The sequence below is a fragment of the Rhipicephalus sanguineus genome, chromosome 11, assembly GCF_013339695.2.
Source record: "Rhipicephalus sanguineus isolate Rsan-2018 chromosome 11, BIME_Rsan_1.4, whole genome shotgun sequence".
Classification (NCBI taxonomy): Eukaryota; Metazoa; Arthropoda; class Arachnida; order Ixodida; family Ixodidae; genus Rhipicephalus; species Rhipicephalus sanguineus.
The window spans coordinates 57,695,898-57,716,067 of record NC_051186.1 but is presented as its reverse complement, the minus strand read 5'-3'; the positions used below and the strand labels follow the sequence as shown (position 1 = coordinate 57,716,067).

Here is a 20,170-nt window from a genome sequence, read left to right as displayed (position 1 = left end):
GTCCCATTTTTGCCGCAAACCCGGGAAAACAGCGGGCCTCGCTGCTGTCAGCACAAAAAAAAAGAAGGAAAAGGAAAAAAGAAGTCTTGTGGATCGGGAATTGGCACATGGCACCCAAAGTTTTCGAATTAACCGGGCTGGCGCTGACCGCCACTTCAAAATATCCACTCAGATTTACATTGCAAAATACGGGACCGCAGAAACCCTTTGAATTAAGCGGGATTTCGAAATAACCGAGTTCGAATTAATGAGGTTTTACTGTATTTCAGAATCGGCGACCAGATTTCCAGATGTCGGTGATTCTGGAGATCAGTATTGATACGTTTCTCAAAATCTGACACCAAATGCCCTTCATTAATTACCCATATATGAGATATGGGAAAGTCCTCCTTTCATTTGGCGACGTCAGCTGATATTTTGTTCACTTTGTTACTGCGTAGAGCGGTCATTCAACCTCCGCACATGCGTGCCCATCAGCAGAGTAGTCGGCACAAGGCCATTCTCTAGAAATGTGTTTCGCAGCTTCGATTCAACCTCATTGCCGCAGAGCTGTCCGGCTTGGGTCTTGTCAAACTTCAGCTACAATTTCGTCATTGTTCGTCGTAAGTGTTGTGTACCTGCTGCAGAGTTGCACTGTCATTGTCTGCATTTCGCATTTTTATATATTTATTTATTTATTTATTTATTTATTTATTTATTTATTTATTTATTTAACATACCTTACAGGCTCTCGTTAGACCATAGGGTAAGGGGGGCATACAGAAAAAACAAAGAAAAATGAGAACTTATACCCGTTCGGCCCCCGTTGCAAAATTTCCTTGCAAAAATTTTTTACAATTTCTCCGAGTTATCTACGAATCTTGGCTAGCGTCTCGACTATGGCAGGTTTGGTGTGGCTAGGTGCCGTACGGGGGTTTATTGGTCGGCTGCCTGCCCCCTAATTGTTTGCTAAGCTAACACGATGCCATCGGGCAAAAAGAATGTTTCACATTCGCTGCCATGGCCAGTAGTGGCTTTAGCCAAGACTGCCAGTCTTACTTATAAGTAAACTCTCATTAAGACGAATTCTCGCTTGTGCCTTGGGAACAACTCGGGAACATTTGTTTGGTTTCCCATAGACTCAATGCACAAAAAATCCGCCTGACATGTACTCTTCTTCTAAGATGAACTTTCGCAGCGACCGACAACACTGGTGATTCTGCACAACGAACATTGCAGTCATGGTGGGGTATTCAGGTGAACAAGGGAAAGCAAGCAAGAAAACAAAATGCGCTTCCTGGCACGAAAACATGAAGCAAATCGCGAAGGGGGTGGAGGGAGCGAGATAAGCGAAAAAGAAGGGTCAGCGGATAAAGCCGGTATCTCCCTCACTCCCAGCCTTTCGGTGGGGAAGGTGCTGGCTTTATCAGCAAGGAAAGCAACAAAACTAGGAGTGTGCAAATATTCACGCTTTCGAATACTTTTCTAATAGTGTTTGCTATTCGATTCGATTTGTACCAGCATTTTACTACAGTTAAACCTGGATGTAACGAACTTCTGTTTAACGAATTCCTGGATTTAACGAATGTTTTTCATTCCCCATCTCCATCCCCATAGAAGCCCATGTATTTTTTACTTCCATGTAACGAATGCATTGTGGCAAAGGACATGGGTGTAACGAATTTTTCATGCTCATCATTCATTATTTTGAGCAGTAGATCTGCCAAAAATTTGGATAAATAATGCGTAACTTTTGCAATTGCTAAAAATAGAGGCAGGCGGCAATCGCGAGAGGAACGCATGCGAGCGCAGTGAGCCAGAACAGTCGATCCAGTGTGCTGCAATGATGATGATGAAAGGAGCTAGCTCCCCTAACACCGCTCCGTGGATGGGGAAACGGCTGCCGCTGTAGCACACGCATAGTGCACAGCACGCATAATGCGGAGGTTGTGGGTTTGGCTCCCGCTCGCAGAAATTTGTTTTCTCTTTGTGCACCTACATCTCCCTTTGCGATAATTACTGCGCTCAGTGTTTTCCTTGGCATCATTATCAGTTGCTTTAATGTGGTGGTGCATAATAAAAATGGGTCCGTTGGTCAGCTCCCCTTCTTCTTGTTCATTATGTATGAACCTTATTGGAGTGTCTCATCAACCACTCCTCCAACCTGATAGGAAACGCATATTGCGGATAGCAGACACTGCTATCAACATCTCGGCCAAATCTTGGTTGTCGTGCATGACGAAGAGAGTTTAAAAGCGGTGGGCGAAGTTGCCATTTCTTCGGGCGCCCACTTTTCATACAGACGTCAAACAGCAGCTGCCGGCAGCTGCTGTTTGACGTCGAACACCAGATAGCATGTTATTGGCCAATAGCCAACATAAATCAAGAGTGACGTTTGGATCAGAGGCCCTTCTTGCCACTGGGTGCTGACACACGTCAACGCCGCACTCCGTGGTCTGCTAACATTGCACAGTAACCACACTTGAGCAGGCAGGATTCACAACGGGAGACAGCGATCGTGTTTCATGAAACGTGCTCAAGCTCATAACGCACATTGACCTAACTACTTTCCCCCACATCATCTCTCCCTGCACGGCTTCTAGCGTTCTAGTTGGGACGAGAGAAGAGAAAGTGCTTAAAGGGTACTGACACAAAAATTTTGGCCTCGCGTTTTTTTGCTGCAATGTGTTGCTGGCGGCCTGTTAGTCATAACACGGCACATTGTTTGCTGCAGTGCGGGACAGATAATTAATTACAGGCTCCTCATTACTGACCAGTGTCAATTTCGGTTTCAAAAACAACAAGCCTCCGGGTGCAACTGCACTCAAATCTCATTATAACGAAGTCACATCTGCCACGAAAATAACTTGTTATACAGTAGAACCCCGCTGTTACGTTCCTCACTGCTGCGTTTTCCCGGCTGTTACGTCGTTTTCCGCCGGTCCCGGCATAGCTCCCATAGGATACAATGTATTGGGAACCCCGCTGTTACGTCGTAACTGTCGGACCGTTCCCGTATGATACGTCGCGAAGTGCGCTCGGAGCCGACCGAGTGACTACCAAAGAGAGCGGCCATGGTGCATTTTCACGCAGCTTGGCCTTGTTTGACCGTAATATTAGCCGCATGAGAGGCGCAAGCAACAGAATCTTTCAATTGATGCAAACAAAAGCATGGCCTTCGAGATTCAAATTGCAAAGATGGCGTCTATGACGTAACTGCTCGCGAAAGCAAGGCCTTCGAGATTGGCATTTACTATTGACAAAAGCATAGCCTTTGAGATTTGTATTGCACAAACATGGCGTGTATGACGTAATTGCTTGCGAAAGCAAGGCCTTCGAGATTGGCATTCACTTCTGCCATCGCGTTGGCGTAAACTCATCATCATCGTTATTTGTTGGAGAACGGGAGGAGTTCGAGCTGGTTGGAGCTCGCATGGTCGTGCGTGCGGTTCGTGGTCGGACTCGCCGCGCCGGTCGTGATTGCGTGTGCTTAGTTCTTTCATGCCTACAGCTGTTGGTGTTAAAAAAATCACATACGTTGATTACATTTCTGTGGATGAGGCCATCCTAAGCTCCGTGTTTCTATCCGTCGAGCTAGATCGTGGCTGAGTGTGCCAATTTTCGTGCTGCTCGTAAGAATTGAAATAAAATTCTGTACCACTAAATATTTTGCCGTTTTTCCTGTTTTTCGGCTCTTACGTTTCCCGTCTCTTACGTTTATCTCCTACGGTCCCTTCAAAAACGTATCAGCGGGGTTCTACTGTATCCGAAAATTCGTTATAAACGTTTATTTCTAATACTGTAGCTATGACAAGACTATTTTTCATTTACTTCGTTATAACTGATAATTCGTTATATCCGTGTTCGTTATATCGAGGTTTGAGTGTATCACCACCTAGCGGGTGCAGTGCTTGATCATTTCAGCACCGAGAACTGTGACGAACTTCCGCACGGTTCGCGAGCAGCTGCCGAGAAGTAGCCTGCTGGAGCAAACGCGGCAAAAAGACATGGCGGCTATGACGTCATCATAACTTGTTGCAGCATGGTCACGTGAGGGAAGTAGGGGGTCCCCAAGGGTCCCCTTTGAGGGTGTCAGTAGCGCGAGGATGTCGATCGCTCATGCATACTTCAAAATTCATTTAAAATAACTTCCAAGCTATATCCGCTGTTGGTATTTTGCAGATGATATACGCATGTTCACCGGAATCGATCCCGCAGGCTGTCTCGACAGGGGGTCTGTCGACAGGGGGTCGACAGACACCCTGTAACTTGCTTGTTCTTGATGGATTTGAGATTTTTTTGCGTCAATCAATTCTTGAGGCAATAAACTGCTGTACGGAGGTCATTCTACGATTACTTGGAAAAGTGGTTCATGACCTTTTAAGAATCTCTTGCAGGGCCTTTCTATGTAGCGCCCAGTCGTTGCTTGGCCATACCTGTGGTTCTCTGTGCAGGTGCTGGCCGTCTCGGACATAGTCATCTACCGCACGCGGGCTGAGCGGCTCACGACAGACCTGTTCACATTTCTCGGGGATGCCTCCCAGGCTTACGTCAGCCACTTCGCGCACGAGCTCAAGGCCCTCAAGGAACGCGGCAAGCTCGACAAACCAATCTCGGCATTGGGGCCGGCCGTCATAGTCTTCCACGAGACGATGTACACCGAGCCGCTTGCTGGTGGCGGTACGCACAATTCAGTATCTCAAGATTCCTTACTGACCGGTCGGTATTACACTGGAATGTCAGCTGGAACATAAGTAAAGGTGTGTGGGTAGTCCAAATGTAGATGCCTTGTGAAATTACACCCGACTGCGGAGAAATCTGGTGAGCAATTCTGTCGTTTCGCGGAATTGGGCTTTGCGGTTGAAGGGTGGAAAGGAATTTAGACTAGGGTGCGTTGTTTAGGTTGTAGTGATGAAAACTTCAGTGATTATATATTTTTCACGTGCTCATATAAAATGATTCTGTATTTTCATGTGCTCGTAAAAAAATTGGCTCATTTTTTATGTATACCATACCCTTAATTTTGAAATTGATTATAACCTCATTGAACCACATTTTTGAGCGAACTGGCTACTTAGGTCAGGCTGAATGAAATGCCAATGGATTCTAGATATCAAAGAGTGCAACAATGGTAATTTTATGGTTCTAGCTTTCCTAGAACAAAAGTCATGAGTCCTCACAGTTCTCATCTCAGCGACTTAGAAAAAACACTTGTCTTATTTCACCCTTTCTAAAAAATTTTTAACTTCCCAAAGTAACATTTGGCACCCTATATTGCACTCGCTAAAGACTCAGCTTTTTGGCAAGACAAATATGATCAAAATTGTTTGTTGTAAAGCTGAGAAAAAGCTTCTCTAAAGATTGTAAGTTTACGAGAAAACGAAGCAGAGAAAATAGCGAAGAACAAAACATCATTGGTTGCTGATGCGATATGAAAGGCTGTTATGGCTAAAGCAATCATCTAGGGCGCATCAAAATTAGTGGTGTTATGCATCCTTGATGGGAAAATCGAAAAATAACATTTCCACTTGTTTTTTTGTTTTTGTTTTTGTTATTTTTGACAATTCATTGTCTCAAAAAGATGCTTTCCCGCTTAACTGTTTCATTCACCTGCTGAACACAAAGTTGTGGGTTTTATACACAATTGTGACCACTGCAATCTGACGGTGGTGGAACCAAAAAAAAAAAAAAAAAGAGATCATGTTTTTAGGTTTGAGTGCACTCCACTGTGTTGCCCTATCTCATAACCAGCTACCGTATTTCCTTGAATCTAGGCCGCCCTCGATTGTAGGCCGACCCCCGAAATTCGCAAGGCCAGAAAAAAAAAACTTAATCATTGTACTGGAATCTAAGCCGACCCCCCCACTTTTGCACATCGTTTTTTCTAAAAGAACATCGGCTTAGATTCGAGTAAATATGGCATGCAGTTTTGGGATGTTGAACCCGATGCAGTTTCGTTTCACATTGCTTTCCAGAGGGTGCCAAATCCGCTGTTGAGGAACTGAAGAAGCGCTTTGGGGATAGCAAGAGGAGCATCGATGCTTTCAGTGACTTGCAGTACGTTGGCATCCAGACAGTGGGGTTGCCAACGTGCTTTGATGGTTTGAGGGCTACAGTGAAGAAGGTCATGGACAATTCGACGGTGCGCTCCGCAAGGCCCGTTGAGTTCATATTCCAGGCGCTCAAGGTGAGTCGGCGGCAGTAAAATGCGCATCAGAGCACTAGGGTTTGCACGACAACTTGCATCTTCACGTTTCTGTGTTTGAAGGGATGCTAAGGGGCAGCACTAGATCAGTTTAGACTAATAAATTATTCTCCGAGGACTCCATTTTCGTTGTGTTTCGCTATTGTAGTTACCGTCTTTTCTTGAGTATACCGTATAAACGCGTGTAAGGGCCGCACTTTTTTTTCAAGAAATGAGGGCCAATTTTCAGGGTGCGGCCCATATACGCAACATTTTTTTTTTTAAGTAAAAACGCACCAGTTAGCGAACGAAGAGCGTTTATTGCAGTATACGACATTTCTTGCGACATACGTGCTCAATCGTCGTCACTCGGCGAGTCCTCAGACTTGGAGTCCGAGATGAAATGGTGTGCTGCGAAGCGCCGTCACCCCACAAGCACTCATCTTCCGTGCCATCCAAGCTGTTAGATATCCCGGCGACTTTAAAACTTCGGGACACAATGTCCGTCGACACCGAGCTCCATGCAGATACTCAAACCTCGATATAACGAACACGGATATAACGAATTATCGGTTATAACGAAGTAAATGAAGAATAGTCTTGTCACAGACACAGTGTTACCAATAAACGTTTATAACGAATTTTCGGATATAACGAAGTTATTTTCGTAGAAGATGTGAGTTTGTTATAATGAGGTTTGAGTGTAGGATCCACCCAAGTACAGTCGCCAAGGCTAATCCCTTCACACGCAGCATGTCTGTTGTGAGTGCAAGACCATCATTCCGCACTTCAGTCACATAGCGGAGCAAGTCTTCTTCCAAATCAGGAAACTTGCACTGCTCTCCTCGGAAAGTGCGCTTACTGCTATTGGTGTTTCGCAAGGCTTCTTTTTGAGCACACCAACGTCGAACACACTTCTCGTCAACGTCGAATTTTCCGCTGGCGGCACGTTTCCCATGCTCGAGAGCATACTCGATCACCTTCAACTTATAGCCAGCAGTGTAGCTATTCAGGTACTTGCCCATCTTGCCAAAACGTGAACGCCGTGTAGAAAACAAGCTAGCACGAAGGTCATCGAACAGTGCAGAAAGCTACAGCAAATGGCTGGCTGAACTGCACAAACTGCAGCACAAACCGAACAACGCAAGCGCCATGGCGATGGCGATGGCGATCTGGCTATACCCTTTGAATCGGGTCGCCTGCGCTCAGTGCGCGGCGTAGCCTGAAAAATTAAAAGAAAAAAAAGGAAAAAAGAAAAAAAAACGTATTTCAGAGCATCGCGGCTCCAAGAGATCCCCGGAAACATGGGCACGGGAGTCACCGCGGGGCACCATACCGCCACCAGTGTTCCAACCGTTGTTTGGTTAACTCCACTTGTGTTCTGGTGATTTTACGCTGGTCTTCTGTTTCGACAAAACCGAGTGCCGTCTGTAGCGATGTTGTCTCGGAGGGTGAGTGAATCTTCGGACACTGGAGGACTATGTGTTCGATTGTTTCCTCTGCTGCATTGCAAAGGATGCATTGCGTCTGCTGCCCGTCAACATAGTGTGCCCTCCAGTGCCAAAGTTGGTGATACTAATGCCGATATGGATAGCGCCGATAGCGCGTTTGTATAGAGATGTGAGAAGCTAAAGATAAAATCCTGCTTTAACCTTTAGTTGGCGGGTCTATGATTACTAATAAAAAAGTTAAAATTTTTAGCCCATTTCACGTACATCTTAACACGAATAAAATCCAAAAATGTATATATATACTCTGGTGACGATGATGATGGTTGCGTTTCCTCACGCCATCTATCGACTACGCCTAGAAGCTTACGCGCGCGCGCGCTTTTGAATACGTATTGGTTGAGGAAAGTGTGGGTGCGGCCCTTACGTGGATTTTTTTTTTTTAGAATATGCACTTAAAAAAAACGGGGTGCGGCCCTTACATGCGTTTATACGGTAACCCGCTCAGATTATACGGGAAATTCGGAGCTCAAGTCGCGGTGCGGATTATATGCAAGTTTCGGTGGGTACAGTTGACTTCACGGCACTGTTTCACAATAATGCAATGAAGGCAGCTTCACGGTTGATATGCAGGGATCTTTTTTCTGAATTTTTGTTTTTCTGCAGTTTGTAGTTGGCGACGCAGGTCATATGCAGGAGTGGGTAATGCGTAAGATAATAGAGTACTTATTAGCAGGGGGAAAATGAAGTTCAAAGTTTGATTTTTGAATTTGACCATCTTAACACTACTCTGATCACTAGATAGATGGAATGATGGTACAGATCTATAGTTTAGCAGTCCACTATTCTTGTGTGACCCAAGAAGAAGGCACACTTTGTGCCCAGATTGCCCCACTTTGCCCCATTGTTACGCAAGGCGAATTTCACACTGATTATTGTACGGTCATTCGGGCTGTATTTCTCCATATACCAAGTTCAACAACCCTTTCAAATGACATGCGATAGTTATCTGCTGGCAGTGAGCATTCCTAAAAAGGCAAAAAATATTCTGAAACTCCTGCTGAAACATGCCACATCAACCGTCTCGTTAAACACGCTACTGCATTTACCAGAATGATTGTGTGCAGCAAAATATTTCAACCAGGAATGACTTAAAGGAGCTTTAGGCTACGTAAATGCTCAATTTACGATTAACCAAATGTTCACGGTCTCTTCCTTGTCAGTAGTACAGAGATATGGCAAAAGTGACATCATCAAATGACACGGTGTCTCCAAAGGATAAACACCAAGGGGATCTCATTAACCCAACGATGAAATTGGTGCTGTGACGTGCGGCACGTTCCTATTCGCGTTTGTGGCTTCACGAGCCCCCTTTTTTTTTCGAGTGCTTCTCGTACAGCAGCTTTCCTGCTTGCGAAGAAAAGCTTTTGCCAAGTCGTGCGTAGAAATGTTTCCAAGAACATCTAAATGGCATGCAACTTTCCTTCTTTCTTCTCTGAATTTCACATCTGTCCCAGGTGTCGTCGGTCTCGTTGCGGTGTGCATCTCAGATGCATCACGATGATGCACGCTGTGCGGCAGTAAGTGACACGAAGCACCGGGTTTACAACTCGATTGCACTGTTCGGTGTATGTAAGCACCTTGCATGAAAGCTTTGTGGCACTGCATAAAAAAGGGGAATTGTTCAAGGGGCTCGTTTCTTTGTTAGACAAAACCAAATGAAACCAACAGTTAAACGAAGTAAAGCACAGGGGAAATTATTTGTTTTTTACTGTAGCGTAGCAGAACTTGTTGTTGGCCTAGTGCGTCAAGCATACTTGAAAGTAAAAGGTTGCACAAAAAAAGGATGAATACCTTCCTTGTGAGCATGTCCTTTTTTCGTGCAACCTTTTACTTTAAACTGCAATGTAGTAATTACGGCATAAATGGCGCACTACATGTAAAACTGTTCTGCGACAGTGCATTGCAACTTCTGAGGATTCACTGTAAACTGTGCAAAGCCTAGGGGTGTGCAAATAAAGATTTTTCGTTACCAAATTGAGCATAAATCGAATCATGCCAAAAGCTATTCGAATATAATATTAAATGCTTTCATAATAGCTTTCAAATATTCAACAGCAAACTTAAGAATTGTAATTATATGGAATGATACTGACGTCCTAGTTAATAGAATGCTTTGTGGGACGAGTTGGTTGGTGGTCATAAAAGTCACAGTTTCGCCGCAACAGCGAAGTAATGAATGCGACAGCAATAAATTAGAATGTCACACGAAGAACGGCAAGCAACTCGACACTTGCAACGTGTCCCTTGAGCGCGAAGGGCTGACGAAAAGAACACACACAGGACAACCGCGAGCTAACAACAGTCGCAGCTCGACACTTCCAGCACGCTGCTCAAACACAAGGAAGTACTCTCGAAAAGAACCACAGGTACACACAGGATGAGCGCAAACGAACTGTTACGGTTGTTACTTCGTGTTTGAGCAGTGCGCTACAACACAACGCACTTAGACTTCTTTTTCTTTAAAACAGCGGCACTTGGAGTGACCCCTCCGCGTCTCCTGCCGTGCGGTGGCATTCGACGCATTGTTTAGTCGGCGTTCCACATCGTCAGTGGGTACAGAAATGGGCCACATATTAGTGCACATCTCAATGGTAGCTTTCAAACTGATGGAAAATGTACGAGCATTGCTTTAAAGCGCGCCCTTCGGACAATCTTGCGGGTGATACTACACACAGTGGAGCACCTCCGAGCTCTGCATGCCATTAGCGTTAAATGGTGTATATAAATGTTGTTCTGCTAAACAGCCGGTGGCGCGTGACTGAGTTGTTTAAAGCAACGGGGTCGAAGGTTCGAATCCCGATGGCGCACCTTGGAAATTTTTTTTCTTCTGATTTATTTTTCTTTGTGGCTTTTATTTATATATACATACATCTACATATCCGGGACATGATGGCAATGGCAAAAGCCAGCCGAGAGTGCCCATATTTGCTATCGCAGTAAAATAAAAGCAGAGTGCAAGAAAAGTCAGACATAGAAACACAAGAAGACGGGATGAGTGCTCACCCAGTCTTTTCTGCACATGGCTTTTATGGTATGATCACGTTCTATTGTTGATAATTCGTATGGCAATTGCCATTTTTGCAATAGGCTACATGACTGGCCAGGCATTCGCAGCGAGGAAACTTATATCGATAAAATTTTGCCAGAAAACTAAAGTACCTCTCCACTTTTTCATTAGTACTAACCTTAGGGCACTAGTTTTAATAGCAGAATTGAAGCCGGGAGTAGTGAAGGACCAACTTTAAGGGTTACTGAACAGAAATTTTGCCGCCAAGATTTTTAGCCAAACTGAAAGATTGGGTGCTGAAATCGGTAGACACAAGAACATTCATTTGAGACATAAACTAAGAGAAAACAATGATTTTAATGCACTTTTCACAAACTGTCATCTGTAGTGGCCACACCGTGAACTTGAGGAGCTGAGGTTTATTGTCGCTGGAAATGAGCGTACCAACAATGCCAGCCATCGCCCGCACCTCTCAACCCACTCAGCTACCACTGCGGTTCCTAGAACCACTGCGAATGGCACCGGCAGCGCACAATGCTCCGATGTGTGGTAAAGCCCCTTAAGGAGTGGGGCACATCTTGGTACCTTTGTGGAAGGAGGAGAGTGGATAGCAAAGGAGATGTGGAGAAAGGGAAGTAGCAGGACAGAAAAACGTGCACCCTGCATTTGCTGCGGTGACTGACATCACGGCTCGTGCTGGCATGCAGTCGCCACGCGCTGACAATCTTTCAACGATACAGCCAACTGCTCAAAAATATGTTAAACTCTGTTTATCAGAACAGTCACGCTTTCAGAGTAGAATTTCTATGTTTTCGCCAATCTTTCTCATTTTTGTTCAGTATCCCTTTAACCAGGGGCGGAAGTGCTGTGCCATTTGTGCCACGCTGTGCCAACCCACTTCTGCTGCCCCATGCTGCTCCAAAACGCATTGCGCCGAAACTGCTTCCAAACAGTCTTTGATGCCTTCATGTGCCACTGTCATATGCGACATGGCGTGCCCAATCATCATCACCTGCCACGCTCTCTGTGTGATGATGGGATGAAAAAAAAAAAAAAAGTTTCGCCGCAAGGGCGAAGCAATGACTGTGATAGCGAGAAATTTTATTGTTATACAAAATAAGGCTAGCAGCTAATTTTTTTTATCTGATCTCGTGTAACTCTATAGAATGGCTGGTGTGTGGGAGTATGGCCGCTCCAGGGAGCGAAGCAGTTTGCTGATGTCTGCCAAGATAGCGCGCCCATCAGCACTAGCAACCGCTCCCTTATGATCAAAGTTTGCAGTTGCTGCTCGAGCAACGCAGCACTCCCTTCCCCCCTCACACTTTTGGTGAAGTGTCAACTGGGACACCAGTTTATTTGCTAGCACATTGTAAGGTTCCATAAGAATGTAGTGCTCTACATTTGGACAAGCATTGCTGGAGTGGAAATTATGCCTCAAGAGTGAAGCTGTACCCACTCTAAGATGGCGGCCGCGGGCACGATCTTAGTAAGACTCTCGATAATTGAAAGTTGAGGGGACCTCAGGATTTTATTTGAATTATCAGAAGTTTGAACTATCAGAAGCTTCATAAATATGACTCAGGGCAACAGAACAACTAACACTGCGATGTTTAATCTTTCTCAGTGCCGCAGCAACATCATAGACTGCTCTGCATGATTGCCAGAAAAAGTTTTAGACATCAGCGATAATACTGGTACTTGTTATTATATACAAGGGAGGCACACACGGGTGTGTAATTAAGGGACGAAATGTGTTGCGTCCCACGACAGTTGCTAGCCCCTTCTAATTCTTAGGACGCTTTCTTGCATGGCATACTGCAGAGAAAGTGAAACGTTTGGCATGTGATAGATCAAGGCCAGACCGTACAGTTTTTTTTCCCTCGGTCAGCACGAGATTATCGGTGCGCAAGGTTTGGCTAGTTTGGCCGTTTTGTAGCCAGGCAGTCAGCTTTATTTGCGCCTGTTAGTAACAGAAAAACGTGAATCTTAAGCTAGAAGCAACAAAGGCAGCAGATATTTCCATACATGGACAAGCAAAAAGTTTGAATTAACCAAATTTGTGCAGTGAGGCAGTTTGAATTAAGCAGCTTTAAAATACATTGAAAACATAGTGGGCCAACCAAAAAATTTAAGATTTGTTTGAATTAACCGAGAGTTTTAATTATCAGCGTTTGAATTATCAAGAGTCTACTGTAGTGTGTGGAGATAGGTTTGCGAAACGCTTACCCTACGAGGCGACCGGCAAGGGACTCGACATTCTCCACTGCCACAGCGAACAAAGAAGCTACGGCCGGGTTCGTCGACTCACCAGCACGGCGCAGAGAGGGCACTCGAGGCAGGATGTCAACAAACAACACGGGTTTATTAACCCAAGATGCAGCACAGCACGACAGTCACGGGCTTGCAGGCCGTAAAGGGAACTCCGCAAGACCGATCAAGTACACTTGCCAGCGACGCTACGACTATCACAAAAAGGGCAGCGGTCGAGCACACGAACGAGAAGCCGCCTGCTAGAGCAGCGCATCAACCTCTCGTGCTAGCCTGAGAGCATCTGACACGGGCAAGCCCGCGCCAGACAGAAGCGAGCTCAAGGGGGAAGGGGGTTGTCACTGGCGGCCAATGAGGACAGGCGTTGCGCAGTGACGTAAGCTAGCTTGGTGGCGTGAGCATGTCCAGGCATGCCCGGACGCGTGCCTGTGCGCTGGGAAGCCGACGCATGGCATGGGAAGCCGACACCAGCCAAAGAGGCCTGGCGCTGCCGCCGTGGTCGCCATATTGCCGCTTAACCCGCTTAACGGCGGTCCCCGGCGCTCGAGCCGCGCAAGGCCAACACGCGCGCTAGCTGGGGAACGAGGCACCAAAGGGGAGGGCGCGCTCGATTCCCACAAGTGGCAGGATAGAATGTTAGCGTTCATTGACTAGAAGGGAACGTTTTCCTCACATGCCCTACAAGTTTAATATGGCAAATCTTTCCATACAGGTACTGCTAAATGCATGTCTTTGTGTTTGTGGTTTTATCAAGAAACCTTAGTCTTGGCAAATTTTATTGGAGACCAAGTCATCAATGCCCATCTCGACGTGTTACTTTCGTCGGGAACAACAATCTCTTATTTTAGAATTAACGTAGGATTTACATTATCAGAGCAAAATAACTTCATCTCTAAGTGGGCACCACCAGAATCGAGCATGTTTCTGATATAGAGGATGGGCAAGCACTGGCTTTACTTTAGTCAGTAATGCAATGCGAGAGCTTCCATTCTGGCATATTTTTTAAAACCTCGTTGATTTGGTGCTCAAACATAGTGTCTTCTTTCTGTATGTCGTCTCAGCTCTTTTTTAAAGTCCACGCACTCCACATTGGCAGTGCAGTCTTGATCAGTGCACGCAGTGCCACTTCGCTGCAGCAAGGAGCCTAAATACCCAAACACTTGTTAGCGCGTGTGACAACGGGAAATTCGACGTAGACAGTTGCATCAAGCACCTTTCACTGACCGTTTCATGCATTTGCTTTTCATGTTTCAGCATTTGAATGAGAAGTTCAACGGCGACATTGACAGCAGTGTTCCGAGCACGTTTCCCGATCAGTATTTCACCTGCCCTGTCTCGTGCCTCTCCTGCAAGTAAGTTTGTGTGTTTCGCTTTTTTTTTTTTTTATCCCAGGAAAGCTAACAATCTCATCTTGGCTTTTGCTTTTATGAACCATTTCTTTCTTATCTTTGTAGCTAATGCATACACCTTAAGTGAAGCATTTGATCGTTTCAGTGCAGCACACATCAGTGGATTAATGGGATGATGCCATTCTCCTTTCCCAGATGCTGCACCATTCACAAGTGCACATTCAGTTTTGTAAGAAATATTGGTGCTTTTAAATGTTCAAGTATTCAAGATTTCATTCATGTAAATGTAAATGCAATGTTGTGAGCTTACATAGCTAGGTTTTATTATGAATGCTAGTGAACTCTGAAGAAAATGCATTTTGAACACTGCTTAACAAAACAGTAATTTCTTGCGAAGAGTCGCAATAGTTTGAGCGTTGCTCTGAGGTGTATCAATGAATCAGTTTGTTTATTTGGTTGCCTCAATACCACAAAATTCAACCTTAGCATTGGTTTCAGAAACGTTCACCGGCTCTTGCAAAATTCGTTTTCAGTGGTGATGGCATTCCTCAATGCAGCATTTTGCTATGAAGTCTTACAGTTTTAGTGTCACCGTGAGATGTTACTCAGACGGTCAGATTGGTCAGCTTGGTAAAAAATTATTGACCTGTGGCTTACATTGCAGGAATAGTTGGTTTAATAACTATGCATCCTAATTATAGCGCTCGGTGCAACAAGGCAATGAACCACCAAGACGACCACTGTGGCTCTACCAGATGCCATTACCAAAGCCACCTGGACAACAGGGTCCAGCAATGCAAGGCAAGTGTGGCTCTAGGAAGGCTTGAGCTCCATGGTTTCATAGAGTTGGTTGGGCAAGTTGGTGTTTTGACATTAAATTCATCGTAAACAACGCAACGTAAATTGCACTGTGTTCGTCCTCCTTTCTGTTGTCCCGTTTCGTTGCACTGTTTACGATGAATTGAAACCCTTCGTTTCTTTGACCACATAGCAGTTCTTGGTCAGTGAGCTTGCATTGGGACAAGAGTTTATCTGAGCCTCCCCCGTCTTTATTATTTTTTTTTTCACGCCCTTTTAATGCAGAACTGCTACGAAAAGTTTGGCCGCGAGGTGGTACTCACGCCGCAGACTGGTGCCAAAAACGATTCTACGGTGACGGCTTTGGCGAAGTTTGCGTGGTCGGGGTAAGAAGCATGCCTTTGACACTTTCAGTAGTTCAGTACAGTAGAATCTCATTAACTCCCGTTGATATCGTTATTCCACGAGCGAAGTCCCAACTCGACATAGATTCACCCACAAAATTTCAATGTGCCGTAACTTTTGTTTATGGTGGGTTTAGAACGTCCATTCTTGTTTCACTGCATACTGCCGTCATTCCAGATTACTGCGATATGCTCATTTTCCTTGTAACTCCCTTAGTTTACAGAAAAGAAACCTTGCTCCCAAAAGGCACACAGAATGTTTGGTATTCTAAAGCAGCATGGGGGGCAGGTGGGAGGAGTTACTAGAGATTAAGGTATTAAGATAATGTTGAATAGACGCGATGTTAAGGCTTCGGCATGCAGTGCCATTTAATGTAGCATAGCTTTTCTTGAGAGAAATAAACTCAATGTACGTGTACATGAACACACAGCACTGAGCTAACCTAGTCTAATTGTGGCATAGAAGTACCCATGTTTCGAATTATGCTTGTACTAAAAGTAAGCGAGGTTTTGGTTATTGCTCTCAATGTGCTGCACTGAAAAGGAGCCGCTCATACTTCTTCCATAAAAAGCCCTTCTTTGCATCTGCATCCACCAGGTCTGTGAGATTGTAGACACAAACGAACGCTAAAATGTATACTGTGCACATGCCACAAAAATATTGGATATTCATATATACATACACACGTAGTAACATGCTCTATTGCAGTGATCGCTATATTCGAACGGATCTTAAAAAGGGGTGGACTAGTGTATTAAGAGTTTTGGTGATTGACGATAAATAGTTAACATTGTAGTTTTTGAACTGACGCTTATAAAACGCCCCGGAAAAAATAAATGTCCTTATTATGACAAGAAAACAGCCGTTGCCAGCCAGTCTTAGGTGCAGACCGGCAACCGTCCCGCTATCTAAAAACCAGCCGGGCCGGTCTAAAACCGAACGGGTGGCAACCCTACAGCCAATTAGAAATGCCGTGCTGCATGCACCTGTTTGTCACATCTTCTTCGTGTGCCACACCCCGTGAATGGGATGCAGTCGCTGGGCAGATTCCAAGGGCTGACTCATCTGTCCCACAAAAGCATAGACCATTTAAGAGTAGGTCTTTTGGTGCGTCAGTGAATGCAAGTTGTGGTCCAAAGACTAAGCAAGGGCCTATAGTCTACAGAACACAAGAAATGTATGTTCTTAATTCAGGCAGTTACAAATATCTGAGTATGTACACACTTGGCTGGTTCAAATGCAAGAAATTCTCAGATGGGTTAAAGTAATAATGAGCTAGCACTACAGGACAAGCAACTGCATTAGCCGATGTTCAAGACGCTAAAATGCCCCTTGGTATTCACCAGTGCTTGTTCTCAATCAGCAGCCCGCAGTGTAATATCGACATATTTCTTGGCATTTATGGGCTGTAGTGCAAGGATTCCCTCCTTGAACCTTCAGGCTGCTCGCATGGCTGTTCTTTCTCACTGGCTGTCCGACAGCTTAGTCCCTTCCCTCCGCTTATATTGGCTTCCGCCTGTGCTCAAACTCTTTCATGTTGAGCCACCTGCTCACTGTACATGGGAAGCCTGGGAAATCGCGAGAACCTTCTTTCACCTTCTCGTGGCGTCGGTTGCCAACGGCAATCTCAGACCCGCTGGTGGTGCAGTGGCGTCATGTTGCGAGTTCTCGAATGATCTAGGCGTTTCGTGTCCGAATAGTTTGAAGCACGAGGACCGTGTCCTTTGAGGTCTCTCGTGGCCGGTGGTTGAAATTGACACTGGCTCTAGAAAGCGGTGGTGTGCACTCTGTGTAAGGGCACTTTTACAGCAAGGCTGTGTGTGGCTAAGTTCTGGTTGACTGCGTCTGCAGAAATGAGACGTGTAGAACAATATCGCGTTCGCAGACAAAGCGACACAATGAACAATTTTTTGGGCCCCTCGCTACCACCGATGCTTCTTTGGGAAGATTCGCAATAGGGGAGAATGGCACCACAGAGGGACGCTGCGATGCCGGGCACTGCCGCAGTATGCGGAGAAACAACTCGTGACATGACTGACCACCTCCCCACTCTCCCCTTCACGTCGCCGGGAGTTCCCAGTAATCTGCACGTGTTTTTGCGAGTTTTATGCTTTGTGAGGGACATCCACGTGACTGAGGACTGACTCTTTTCGCAGCTGCAGTGTGGCGAAAGGGCAGCGTCTGCTCAGCTTGGTAGGAGATGCAGAGAAAGTAAGAGCAGACATCGTCCTGGTCTGGGCAAAGTGTTTTTTGCATAACGAAATATTTGTGGCGTAACTGAGAATAATGGTAAAAGGCAGGATAGGGAGCTAGATTCACTACATTTGTCTCCAAGAAACAGCATTGTACAGTTTCCGACGAACTATATCTGCTACTAATTCGTGTAGCCAGTGTTGGTAACCGTGCATTTCCATTGGCACTGCGTGAATAGACAAAACATATGACCATGCAGCACAAATGTGACGTGTACACGCCTCCCGCTAGTACACTATGATACAGAACAGTGGCAGCAGCGTAAATACAGGGTGGCGCGGAGTCAGCTGACATATTTCGAGTAGTCATATATATATGGAAGCAGGGAAAAAATAGGTGTCTCTAAATACGACCAAATATGTCATTTATTTATCACCAATTACAAGGTTATTTTTTTAAAACGACATCTGGCGGATGGCCTCCTTTTACATCAATGCATTGTTGTAAACGCTTCTTGATGTTGCACTCACGCCTCCGTAGGTCCTCATCAATGGCTTGCGATTGCCATCAATGGCTCCATCATCAATCTGAAATGTGTAACTTGGCTCCACGCCACATTGTATATAGCTTTGTAAATTTTTATTACTGGCGAAAAGACAGAAGTTGAACGCACAATAGCAATTTCTGTTTCAGTGCTGGCACAACCAAGACGTGAGCGTGTATCACCCAGTAACTTGATTGATCAGTGCAGTTTTGAAGCAGGCTATGTCCACTGCTTCGTGCAGATACTCATTTTCTCTGCACGCGTGAACTCGGACTACGCACTGCTAGAGCATGCATCAAAATTCACTTTCATTGTTCAGTGCACTTCAGTAATCCATGCCTGTCATCTGGTTTATTGGTGCCATCTGTTTGGGAATCATTAGAATTTTACAGGTGGAATCAACCCCTCCGTGTTTACAGTGCTGTTATGGCAGTTAATGCACAAGTTTCTTCCATCGGGGCAACATAACAGAACGAGAGACGTTTCACATGCAGTGCGAGCTTCGCAATTGCATGGAAACCAAGGGGAGCAGAGGGGTCATACCCAGTGGATTAACTTTGGTTTCTCAGATAAAACAATGACAAGCTCTTGCATCAGTAGAGAAACTTGAGCCGTCCTCCCCACTCGACAGTGGCACTTCCCAGCTATCGTTGTGCCCCTTTGTGTCGTGACGTAGAGAATGCGCTATCGCTGTTACCAGCAGTTACCCCTTGGACTCGCTATGGGACGGACGCGTGTCGTTCGCTCAGAGGAAGAACAGCAGGAATCAAAGGTGCGCCGATGCTTACAGAAGCGGCGCGAATGGGCGCGAAAGCGACGTGAAACCGCTACCGCAGAACATTGCAGCTGTGGCTGCTGGTTTAGCTGGCCTCCATTTTCACAGTAGTGTAAGGGTTGTGAATTTTTGTGACAACGTATCATAATATCCCAACTGTATTTGGTAACTTCTGATTGAAGCACCATGTGCATTACTTGCTATGTGAATTACTTGCTACACACACCACTTTGCTGCTTGTCTTTACGCCCGTGTCTTTAGACATGTCTTTATGCCCGAGACTACTGTGGCACATGTGTGTGGTAGGTTGAGACTGCTTGCTTGTCTCGTTGATTGCACTGCATGCTTTTCCATGTGCAGGTACGTGTTTGAGTGTCCCAGCTGCGGTGTGATCTACCAGAGCCGAAAGTACTGGTTCGGCAACAGGGACCCCGAGGAGACAGTCACCAGGGTCGAAATTGTGCACGTCTGGCCTGTTGTAAGCATCTTCTTGCACTGATGTGTGTGTTCAGCCTTGTACACTTATGTGTACAATTGACTCTCAATAATTCAAACCCTGATAATTCGAACTATCAGTTTATTCGAACAAATCTTAAGATTTTTGTGGGCCCGCTATGTTTTCAATGTATCTTAAAGCCACTTAACTCAAACTTCTGCAATGCACAAACTCGGTTAATTCATACTTGCTTGTCCACGCCAGGAAATATCTGCTGCCTTTGTCGCTTCTAGCTAAACATTCGCACTTTTATGCTAATAACAGTCTCAAATAAAGCCAATTGCCTGCCTCCAAAACGGCCAAGTTTGCAAAGCCGCACACCGACAATCGCATGCTGACTGAGAAAGAAAAAGAAAAAAACAAGGCGGCCTGGCTTAAAGGAGCACTGACACAAAATTTTGAAGGCGAGATAACCTGTAGGATAGATTTGTGTGGAAACACACGCATCATCTACGAAATATCAACGGATAATATATATCCTAGAACATATTTAAAATCAATTTTAAAGTGCGTGTTGCGCCACTGCGCGTGAAACGCGCCTTTGGTTTTCATGTAAACAACCAACCACGAACCAACAACCACTGCGTCACGAGTTTGTGTTAGCTGCCACGGTCCTTACGAGCGCTCTCTCCTGGCAGGCCTTTTCAACGGAAAGAAGGGG

The 20,170-nt window shown here is 45.4% G+C and overlaps 1 protein-coding gene across 1 annotated transcript in view; it reads left to right on the top strand.

The window, feature by feature from the left end:
• LOC119373631 (zinc finger FYVE domain-containing protein 1) overlaps positions 1 to 20,170 on the top strand; it is a 53,429-nt gene that overhangs the window by 11,975 nt on the left and 21,284 nt on the right. Inside the window, exons 7-12 of the mRNA XM_049411139.1 lie at positions 4,434 to 4,659; positions 5,955 to 6,166; positions 14,204 to 14,301; positions 15,000 to 15,156; positions 15,382 to 15,482; positions 19,374 to 19,491. Coding sequence (XP_049267096.1) covers positions 4,434 to 4,659; positions 5,955 to 6,166; positions 14,204 to 14,301; positions 15,000 to 15,156; positions 15,382 to 15,482; positions 19,374 to 19,491 — 912 coding nt within the window. The remainder of the gene's footprint in view (positions 1 to 4,433; positions 4,660 to 5,954; positions 6,167 to 14,203; positions 14,302 to 14,999; positions 15,157 to 15,381; positions 15,483 to 19,373; positions 19,492 to 20,170) is intronic.